General features: G+C 29.0%; 1 protein-coding gene across 1 annotated transcript in view; it reads right to left on the bottom strand.

Moving 5' to 3' along the window:
* The window catches only part of LOC113516144 (uncharacterized), a 43,216-nt gene that overhangs the window by 3,404 nt on the left and 27,498 nt on the right, over window positions 1-12,314 (bottom strand). Inside the window, exons 4-6 of the mRNA XM_026900520.3 lie at window positions 8,502-9,773; window positions 4,671-5,855; window positions 2,498-3,463 (exon numbers count right to left, since the gene is read on the bottom strand). Coding sequence (XP_026756321.2) covers window positions 2,498-3,463; window positions 4,671-5,855; window positions 8,502-9,773 — 3,423 coding nt within the window. The remainder of the gene's footprint in view (window positions 1-2,497; window positions 3,464-4,670; window positions 5,856-8,501; window positions 9,774-12,314) is intronic.

Below are 12,314 nucleotides of genomic sequence, written 5' to 3'. Positions count from 1 at the left end.
ACCTTTCTTTGTCGAAATATAGTCATCCAAGCACATTACATATAATTGGTTGGCTGCAGAATTGTGAGTTGAACAGAGGTACCCATGCAGTCGACTTTTATATAGTCTTCCTGTGGTTTAAAAGGTAGATATAATGCCAATAAAATACACATATTAACAATAAATTACTTTATTTCTACGTAGGAATACTGATAACACTACTTGGCCATACACGCAAACAAAATATCTACATTACACATCATAGTATTTAATAAACACTTAATAATCTCGAATGAAGTGTATGTGTGATTCTAAGCTAGTTCTTGGATCATATACCTATATTATTAAATAAAAATGTATAATACTTTTTCGTGATAACATACAAATTACAAGTTATTGCACCTTACACATTGTGTGGGTCTTAATATTTTTACAATTGTCTGAAACGACAAGCAGCGAGTCCATTAAAGTTTCCCTTGTGCATGTATATATACTGCAGTAAACTTATTTCATACTTTATAAAATTAATACTTATTATATATTAATTAATACTTAGTACATTTCAGTCGTATTGGTTATATTTTTTAGATTCGTTTAGGCTTATGATCTTAGTAGGTCGGTAAGTAGGTAGGTGAAGTGTAAGGATTGAAAATAGACGTTGAGTACGAAAACTCCATTATCTTTTTATTTTAAAAGATATGTTTGCATAATAATATTTCAATAATAACGTTATTCTAAACAATTATTAAAATAACAACAAATAAATCCTTATACAATAAACAGATTTTTATCAAATACTTAATATCTTAAATATACGATTAAACCAGATTTCAACAAAAATCCATTAAATTTATGTACGATGATATATAAAAATTTGAATCGTTTTTGTCTAAATATCAGAAAAAGGCTTCAAACATAATATCTACTCCTCTTTTTGTATCGGGACTCGACTTCTTGCAATCATGCTTCAGCAGAGACAACAAAGATAATTCAGATATTAAAAGTGTGTATTCATATATAATGTTTGAAAAAATTTATAACTATATTTTACATTAATTAATCCTTTATTAAAGTCTAAGAAAATGTCTCACAGCCGTATATTATGCTTTTGATAGCATGCTATTAGGTCGGCATGCGTTACTTATGAGTTTATATTCTAAGTCTAATTCTAAATAGCTTGATATTTATTACTTTCTATATTTTTTTGGACGATTTATGTTATAAAGTAAGATTTAATAACATGACAGATGTTATTCAAATTTTAATTCGACTTCCTTACTCTAAGCTCAATACTGTTTCTATCCCTGTGATAGTGTTACTGTTTTAGCTTTGAGATCAACTAATAATGCTTTTAACGCTCTTTAACGTATATTATTGTAGTATATGTGACCTCATTTTTGCTCTTCGATATCGTAATATAATTTAAAAACTTGAAAAAACAAACAAAATAAAAAAAAATCCATTAAATTTTAATTATATGACGTTTTTGTTGCTAGTTATGACCGAGAGTGGATATTAAAATTATTTCTTGTTTTTCGACTGGGCAAGTGCCAATTTTCCTTTCTCTCAAAACTGAGGTTGGATTATTATAAAAATAAAAAATAAAACAGCCAAATTTGATCCAACCGTTCACAAATGATATGTTATTATATAAATGATATATATATATATTTATTTATATAGGTTATTAAGGACTCAATTAATATTTATACAAAATTTCAGTTTTTCCTTTTAAAACTTTATAATGTATTTGATAATTATTTAATTTAATAATTATAAAATTTAATTAATTAAAAATATCACACTGAAAAATTGAGTCTTCTCATATCTCCCGGTTATCTGAGCCAAGTGCGCTCCCAGTAACGTCCAAGAAATAGATAATATGAGGTGGAAAATTCTTCAACCTCTTTATCATTTATTAATTTAATATTTTTAGATTCCCGATTGCAGAACATTATGCACCTTAAAATATTTCCAAATATTATTTTTAATTAATACATTTCTAAATTTATTAAAACTTTCATACTAACAACCGGTCGGGTCTAGTTAGTAAAATATACCTACTAGTATTTACAGTTTATAGTATTTTGAAAGCAATCACCGATATCAATATTGATGATAGATACATCGACGGCTTTGAGATATGCGAGTTTGAGGCACTTGATTTTAATGCATCTAGATTTAACAAAGTTACCCTGCCTGCTACTTCGGGGAATACAGGACTGTGACGTCTAATATAATGTCTTGTCACATATAATTCACTGTAATTAAGATTTTTAAACGGCAATTCCTTAAACATCCAGTATCCGTCGCCACCGTTAAAAAGAAAATCTGGCATAATAACATTGTATAATTCCGAAGAATTTAAATTAGTATACTCTGGTATGTTACATGCTGCACATCTTACTTTTACTGAAATTACTCTAGACTGGGGCGGTTTGCGAAAATCGTATACAACGTATAAACCAGAACATTGTAAAAACTCTCCAGGGAAATCTATGAGGCTGTAATTTGCAACTGCATGTTCAAGCATTTGTATTATGGTATTGCCATTCAATGTGACTCGTACCAGAGAGCCTTGGAATGGTAAAACATTTATCAAATCTTCTTCTGTCACTGCTGCTGGAGAAACCGGATGTGCTATAGATGATCTTACACCACCTCCTTGTATAATAGCTATCGCGGCGTCTGTCCAGTATTGTCCCGTATAGTTTTCAGCATTTGTGAAAATCATAGCATCTGTTATTAAATTACCCATATTGCATTCCCTGTCTTGACAACTTAGCCCATCTAGTAAAACTGCTGTAGAACCTACTACCTGCTTCGATAAGCTAGTTACTCCTTCTCTATATCTTTCGACAATATTAACGATTTCAGGATCTTGCGGTATTGAATTATCTAGAAGAATAGGATATCCATCGGCACTGACAAGTTCTCCGTTTGCGTCAAACACCATATGCAATTTACCAAGATATTTTGTGTAAGCATATGCTTGTACTACTGGTACTAGCCTTCCTGATGATTGTCTGACGTACGTTGGATAAGGTCCTTGAGGTTCTTCAGTATCTGGAGTTGTACCATTCCAAAGAAATGTATTAGAGTGACCACCAATAACTAAGTCCAGTCCATCCACTTCTTTTGCTATTTCTAAGTCTTTAGCGAATCCAGAGTGACCAAGCCCTATTATTATTTTAATTCCTTGTTTCTGTAAATTGGCGACTTCGACTTTGAGGGCAACAACTTCATCAATATATTCAACATCATTTTTTACAGCTAATATTTTAGTGTCAGGTGTTAAATATCCTACAATACCAATTTTTTGTCCAAAAACATCTAATATAATAGATTTTTTAAGATTCGTTTCATTTGCTAATTCAGGAACTTTCGTTAGAATAAGATTAGCAGCTAGAACTGGTGAAGTTAAATTTTCTATGAAGGGGGTGAGTCCACTGACGCCGTTGTCGAACTCGTGATTTCCAAGGGACTGAAACAAACAATATGATAGATATTACGTGAGTCTTACTTTAATGTGACCTGGTATATAATTCAATAAGCTATATTTGAGAAAAGTAATATTCAACAAATATCGTCAAGCGGGTATAAGATAAATGCAATCTCGACTTTTGTAATATTTCATATATATAATAAAATAATTTTAGAATATATAAAAAATTAAGTTTGTTTGTATGTTCGCCTGTAACTATATCAATATCTTACATATTATATAACTATAATCTGTTCGTTGGTTTATTTATTATATTACACAAAATAAAAAAAAAAAAAACCTATTCTACATTTTTGTTCTTTACATTGACATAAATTATATTTTTTCAGCAGGCTAACTGCATAGATCAGCTCAAATGAATATTTTGCATTTAATTAATTACCACAAATTAGTAAAAACATCTATGAGTAAAAAAATCATAGTTTCTTTCTTTCTTTCTTTCTTTCTTTCTTTCTATACTTTAGTACCTATCTTGTAAAAATTCTGGAAATTTTCGTATAACCTTGTTATGTGGTTTGTTTTGTATAAGCCCTATTTCCTTGTTGAATTCTATAGGAATACACACTCATACACATACTCACATAAGGAATTTTAACAGGAATATAAGTTCATTCATTTATTCTTGTGGAATTCAACATAAGGAAATAAGTACATCATGCACAGTTGTTGATTTGTAATAATCGAGTTCTCTTCACGTAAAGTTTTGCAATAAAGAAGATAGAAAAATAAAGTTAAATGATAACATTAAATAAAAAGCAAAAACAAGAATTTATTAGACTCCAATAATAGTGTTAATGAATACATGCGTTATGTTTATAATGATAAAGTTATAATAATAACAAGTGTACGCCTATGAGATTCGAGGTTAATAATATAAAATGGAATTAAAAATAATTTTGACTGAATTATTTTTTAAAACCATTTTACATGTTTTAAATAAAAATAAATATTAAAATAATTACGAATAATCATGGAGTTCAAACCAAATAATTGTTAATAGAATTAAAATAAATGAAAATGATGGTTGGTAATTTGTTGCTTTGTTATAAGAATTTAATGAGTTTATATTGTGAATAATAATGCGGTTGTCAACCGCTGTATAAATTGGACTATTAACACTAAAATACTTTTCTGTAGCATCTAGTTCATTGTAATTTAAAGTGTTAAAAGAATGGCCTTCAAAAACAGATAAGCCATCGCCTCCCATAGCTAAAAATGAAGGCATCAGTATATTATATGTGCTACTAGTATTTAAAGGTAAATAAATTGGCACTTGACATATACCACAACGGATTAAGACCTTAACTACCCTCTGCCCAGGACTCTTATTAAAGTCATATTCAACCCGAATTCCTGATAATTGTAAAAACTGTCCAAGGGCTCGTATTGTTCTGTATTTTGCTACTGCATGCTCCAACATTTTTAAGATTTCAGTTCCTTTTACAGTTACTTTCACCATCATCCCGTCAAACGGCATGACAGTTAACAAATCACCCCTTGTAACTTTGGTTGATGTATTCGAATGAGTTATTGAGGATCTTATTCCACCACCTTGAATAATGGCAATAGGTGCGTCTGTCCAACCCTCTCCTTTATATTCTGAAGCATATTTATATATCATTGCATCGGTAATTAAATTTCCCATATTACACTCATGTAGACGACATGAATGTCCATCCAAATGTACTAAAGTGCTACCAACAACATCTTCTGTTACTTTCAATACATCATCATGGTACTTGTTAACAATTGCCAGAACATCAGGGTCTTGTGGTATGTTTTTATCTAATAGTGTAGGATTTCCATTAAATTTAACGAGCTCTCCTTCTGAATTAAAAACAAGATATAATTTTCCTATATATTTTGTATATGCATAAGCTTGTATTACAGGGACCAATCTCCCTGAATGTTGTTTTACAAGTGTCGGGTAAGGTCCTTCAGATTTTTCAATATCAGGAACAGTGCCATTCCATAAAAATGTGTTTGTATGTCCGCCTATGACTACATCAATATCTTCAACTTTATTAGCTATTTCTAAGTCTTTCGTGAACCCAGAATGTCCTAATGCTATTAATATTTCCACTCCTAGTTTTTTTAGGGTTGCTACTTCTTTTTTAATGGCAGTTACTTCTTCTATGTATTTCACGTAATTTTTAATTGCTAGTACTTTTGTATCAGGCGTTAAGTAACCTATGATACCAACTTTTGTTCCTTTAATATCGATAATGACAGAGTTCATTAAATTTGATGCATTTGCTAATTCTGGTACCATCGTTAGATCAAGATTCGAAGCCAAAACTGGACATGTCACGTTTTTTATGAAGGGTTTCAATCCAGAAACACCATTATCGAATTCGTGATTTCCAAGTGACTGAAACAAATTAAGATTAGTGAAAAATAAAGGATATAGTCGATCAAAATTATAGATGTAACTTATTTTATATATAGATATTACAATTTACATTTTTACGCTATACTATTATAAATACTATAAAGTTGTATGAGATCAGTAACTTGTAATATTTAATTTGTAGTATATTACGTATTTTAAAAGAAAAATTTAATAAATGAGGTACTTGTTAATAAATAGTCAAATGATTCAATTACCAGATTTTAATACAAATACGTGTAAATAAAATTGCATTAATTTTGAGGTCTAATTTCACAATGCCACTAATGTGCCATGTTTATTATCTATTATAATGTTAAATTATGTGTATATACTCATCCTATTACAACCTTATATAAATACTTAGGTAGGTTTGTTTTTTTTTTATAACAAATAACAACAATGTATGTAGGTAAGGTATTCCTACGACAATTCAAAAGGAAGTAGAATTCTACAATTAATGAAGAAAAAGGGTGAAATATGAAGAAAACCTAAATAATACCTATTATTATTTTAATATAAATGTAGTACCCACATGATATGATTGAAAATACAGGTAACCACACACCAGTCACTGTTGTACGGGTCGCTTCCTTTTATTTAAAACTTTTCTCATCTTAATACATATTATCCGAAATCATATTACAGTGACGCGGACGGACTTAGGTCTCTTCTTCATAAATTAAAAAAAAACTATAGTTTGCAAAAAATTCTGTCAACTATTCGGTAATTCATTTCAAGAGTTGTAGTGTCTTGGGAGAATGTATAGATAGCCAGAGATGTATAGATTTTTTAGGTAACTATAAAATATCTCGGACTACTGGGTCACGATATATTATATAGTTACGTAGAAAATATATACCTCGATATATATATTCTGTGACGATATGTTGTAGTTCTTGGCACTATAATTGAGATAATTACCCGATAAATAGTAATTTGCGTAATAACTGCAAGAAACACATCTATAGGACGTGTTTGTAGCTACTAAAATAACGTTGAACGTTCTTATCCTACGCGTTTACGAATTAGTTACCTAATAGACATTAGGTCATTCTTAATATTCCCGACGAAATCTGTTAGAAATTCTGGAATAATGTACACGTAGAAATAATTAAGATTATCTGTCTTTATGCTAATTTCCTTACGCTATAGGCAGAGAGAACCGAGTGCCAATTTTTATTTCGTCTCATATTCAGCTGGTTTCAAAGACTCTCGACGCCTTTCTCAGATGTTCTGGTCATGATGAAAGAGTTTAGAGTCTTTCTTATATCTGTATCTTTATATTTTCGAATTGCCTAATGACTACACAAATAAATGATACTGTGATATGTTGATCATCATTAACATTATATAATAATTTCAAAAGAAATCAAAATATGTAATTAATATTTTTTTATAATTTTAAACAGTAATTATTATTTATTTATTACCATGCTCCAGTATTATTTGTACTAATATAACTAACTAGAAAGCCTAAATAAATATTTTCTTTTCAGCTGACTGTTATCATATACCATGTTAACCATATCCTTAGATCATAATCTGTGTTTGCTAAGAAAGCTATGGTCACATGTCGTACCATAATAAAAAAAACATCATTTTAATTTAAAATTCACTAATACAGACAAATTATTAAAGATTTTCTCTCACAAAATAAACCGACTTAAACTGTGACAAAATCTGTTATTTTGATTTAAAACTATTGAACCGATATTGATAAAATTTCTATGGGACCAATCTGTAAGTATATCCTTTAATATATATATATATATATATATATATATATATATATATATATATATATATATATATATATATATATATATATATATATATATATATATATATATATATTTTTACCCGACTATAGACGAAGACGATATACCTATCTAATAGGTCGAAGTGAATGTCTTTATTTATAGATTGATAACTTCCTTTATGTGGTTGTCTGAAAGAGATCCTGTGGCCATCTTGTTACAAAACCAATTTATAGTATTCATGGTTTAATGTTTGTTATATGATTATGTTATTATGTTATTTTTTCTGCTATTTAATTTTTATCAAAAAGAGTACGCCAAAGAATAATAGAGTAGGTACTTGAAGTAAGATAATGATACATTCATAACATGCAATGGCAGGGTAAGTGTTACGTTACAAACATGCAAAATGTTTAAATTCTGTCAAGAATATTTTGTACTACCTCATTTGTGAAAGTTTGCATTGGAGTCAGTTTGTTGCAAATAGAATGGATCATTGAAAATTGTACTTTTGGTTACCTGTTTTCAGATGGACGAATTCACAACTGTTAAGTTTCTTCTTACTATACAAGTTACTTCGCATAAGTATTTTAAATTTAACTTTCTCGAATATATTTTAAATGCATTCAGCTGTAATCAATTATACTAGGTCCAAATCGATTTCTTGTTAAAAAAATTGTAATAAATGGTGAAGGATGGTAGTAGGTGTTTAAAAAACACTTTGCTAATAAGAACTTTGTTTAAAAAATATCAAAAAATACAATTTCAATCATTGTACAAAACATTAAGTAAAGATAACTGGGATCAATGTGAGCATAAATACAAGGATAGCAGAACTCAAGGCGGCAGCAGCATTACCACGAAGGATTATTCTTCCAGCCACTTCTGGATATATCGGAGTTCGCTGGTTTATATATTCTGTTACGCAAGTTACTATATCATATTTTAGGTTATCAGTTGGTAGTCCTTGGAACGATGAAAATCCATACTGAGTATCCAGTAAAGAGGTTGGCACAATAATTTTGTATTCTTTTGATTCTTCAATAACATAGAATTGTGGTACGGAACATGTCGAACACCGTACTACAGCACTTATAACTCTTGAACCGACATCTTTCTCTAAGTCATATACCACTCGAACACCAGAGAACTGAAGAAAATGAGATGGGTTTGATACACTATAGTCAGCGACCGCGTACTCTAATAATTCATTAAATATCGTTCCAGTAATTGTGATCGTCACTAAGTTATCTTCTATTGATAAAGCTGAAAGTAAATCCCCTGTAGTGATGGAAGCTGGACGGTTAGGTGGTGAAATAGAAGAACTGATAGCATTACCGTTAATAATAGCTATCGGCGCATCAGTCCAACTGCTACCTTCGAATCTTACTGCGTAATAGTACATCATGGAATCAGTTATCAAATTTCCAAAATTACATTCTTCTCTTTTACATGAATCTCCGTCAAGTACAACAGACGTCTGGCCAAGTACTTCCTGGGAAGTAGAAGTAATTTCATCGTAGTATTTATTGACAAGACGAAGAGATTCTGGGTCTTGAAAAACTGATTCATCTAACAGAATAGGTTTCGAGTTGTACTCAATAATATTACCATTGCTGTCAAATTTTATGTTCAAACTTCCAAGATATTTATCATATGCTGATGATTGAACTACTAAAACTTGCTTTCCAGATTTCTGTGTAACAACAAAAGGTTCTTTAGTGTCACTTTGCACAATATCACCATTCCAGTGGATAATATTTTTACGACCACCTATAACAATATCAATATCCTCAATTTCCTTTGCAATCTCAATATCTGTGTCTATATTTGAGTGACCCAATGCCACTATTATATCTATTTTCAAGGCCTTTAATTTTGCTACTTCTTCTTTCAACGCTAGAATTTCATCAACGTACTCAATTTGGCCAGTACTGTCCAAAAATTTTGTGTTTAATTTTAGATATCCTACTATGCCTACTTTTCTTCCATCAATATCAAGTATTATAGATTTTTGTATCTTCTCATTATCCTCTAAAGTACTGAACATAACATTGCTTGATACTATTTTAGTGTTGATACTGTTCAAGAAAGGTGATATGTCGGAGGATCCACTTTTAATTTCATCGTTGTCGAGTGACTGAAAAAGAATAATGTTAATCAAATTACATATACTGATAATAAAAAATCAGCTATTAAAATTGTTTATTAGTATTGAATTAATTTAATGATGTCAGTGATTTTTGAACTGTTAGAAACTCTTGTTATTCATATTATTATCTATAATTAAGATTAGTTATCTATAATTTAGTTCATTAAGATTAGAATCTATAATGCATGAATTGAGTTACTACTTGATGTTTCTAGAATCTCGATTAAGATTTCTGATGAAGAAAATTGAATAATGTCGTTATTATAATTATGGATTGATGAGAAAATAAGATGGACCACAACCACTAATAGACAAGTACAATTTTTGATTTAAATTGTATGTTTACACCGCGCTAGATACAAGGACCATATCGCTTTGCACATAGACTCTATGGCTTTCATATGATAGGATTGCTAGATGCTAATTTTGATTTTTTCTAAATGTAAAATATGTTTTTTCTGAAAAGAGCCCTTCTTCTTTTACCTCTGTGTTTATATACTGTTAGATGGTTTAAAAATTAGAAAATTGTTAAAAAAATTATGCAAGTTTTTCAAAGCCTATGTAATAATTGTGCGAAAATTTTTTATCTAAAAAAATACAATGCGAAAGAATATCCAATCTGGCAACGCTATCTTCCGGAAGCTTGGTTCGTGTATCTAGCACTCAAATGTCTTTATGAAACCGCACCCAAATAAATATTCTATGAATGAAAGTCCAAGTCAGATCTATACAAATACATTTTTATTATAAAAATATATTATATAACGATAGTACAAAGAAATTTGCGAAAATTATCAGAATTTCGAAATACTTGTAGAATCCTGTAGCAACTTATGTGTTTTAATACTTTAAATACTTTAAAATTTATATACCTAATCAAAAAAAAATATAATTTATATAATATGAAATATTTAACTACATTGTATAGAAATAAAACAAAATTTACAAACCAAAGTTTCGCATATCTCTATTTCTATATTAATGTCTTTCAATATAGTAAGGGAGGCTCAAAGGTTTTTAATGTATTCGTATTTTGACCTATTTGGAATTGTTTCGTATTTTGATCATTTTATCTCATAAAATTATTTAATAATTTCACCCTGTAAAGGGAGGGCCATTCCTACTTTCGCATTTCTATTTGTATGTACATTAAAAGTAATCAAAAACTGATTTATAATGTAATATTACACCTTTATTATTGTAATAAACAAATATTTATCATATAATTATATGTATTCAAATTTATCAATGGATTAATTAGATATTTGCATTATTAAGTACACACGCCACCTCACAAATAGCGTCGTCGTTTAATGTTCATAATTGTTATAATAATACTGTAATAATAAGTTGTTAGTAATTATGGTATATATCTACGTTATTAATAAACATTTACAAAGATACTTACAAATTTTAAAATTTTGTATCAACTAAGTATCCATTCCGTTTGTCGCAGATAGGTACATAATTCCTCTATCTAACGTCAGTTGTTTTATCTAAAACTTTGTTTCCTGTCGTGTAACTTCTGATGTGAGAAAATAGCACTAAGCAAATATGTATTACAGTTTGTAAATAAGTAAGTGTGTGATGGAATATTTTGTTTTTTGTGTACTTAGTTATCTATGTAGTATAAATAATATAAAATATGCACATAAAGAAGCATTACATGAATGAAGGCAACACGAAGAAATATAACAAAATAAAGCATTATTTACCACATAATAAATATGTAGTTATCCAATTATATGTAGATGTCTGTTTATCATTATATTAGAAATTTTTATTATCATAGATAATATAATATGCCACACATATGTAAAAAAAATTTTTTTCAATCGTCATTTTTTGTGACTCTACTGGAGTTTCTGAATTATCTCTGAAATTATCTTTTCAAATTACAATACTATAACCCAAGATATAAGAAGATGCTCATTATTGTTTATAATATATATATATATATATATATATATATATATATATATATATATATATATATATATATATATATATATATATATATATATATATATATATATACCTACTAATTTATCATTCTGTCTATCTACCATGGATGTTAAAAATTACGAATTTATCAAGGAAACACACAGTAAGGTAAGAATAAGAATATAAACAGGTATAAATAATAAATATAAAAATAGTTAAAGTACAAAAAAGGCATATTTAATATTTTATTGTATATAATAAAATACTTGTTAGTAATCGAGACGTTCATTATTCGGTAGTAATAATATTTATATTGATACTTACAAATGTTTCTTAGGATCCATTCCATTTGACGCAGATATAAAATTATCACCTGTGATAATACCTACCGATTTGAAATAAAAACACCACTAAACAAATGAGTTACAGTTTATAAGATCCACGCATATAGCTGAGCTATATTCGTGCATCCTATAATATGAATGGACGTAGCATAGTATAGCACAGTAATAAATACACCACATAATAACGACGGACAGACAAAACGAGGCGCGGAAAAATAAAAAATGAATCACGTACACATAT

This window comes from Galleria mellonella, unplaced genomic scaffold (genome assembly GCF_026898425.1).
Source record: "Galleria mellonella isolate WM207_F2 unplaced genomic scaffold, CSIRO_AGI_GalMel_v1 utg718, whole genome shotgun sequence".
NCBI lineage: Eukaryota > Metazoa > Arthropoda > Insecta > Lepidoptera > Pyralidae > Galleria > Galleria mellonella.
The sequence above is the reverse complement of the archived record's forward strand: the minus strand, read 5'-3'. Positions and strand labels throughout refer to the sequence as shown.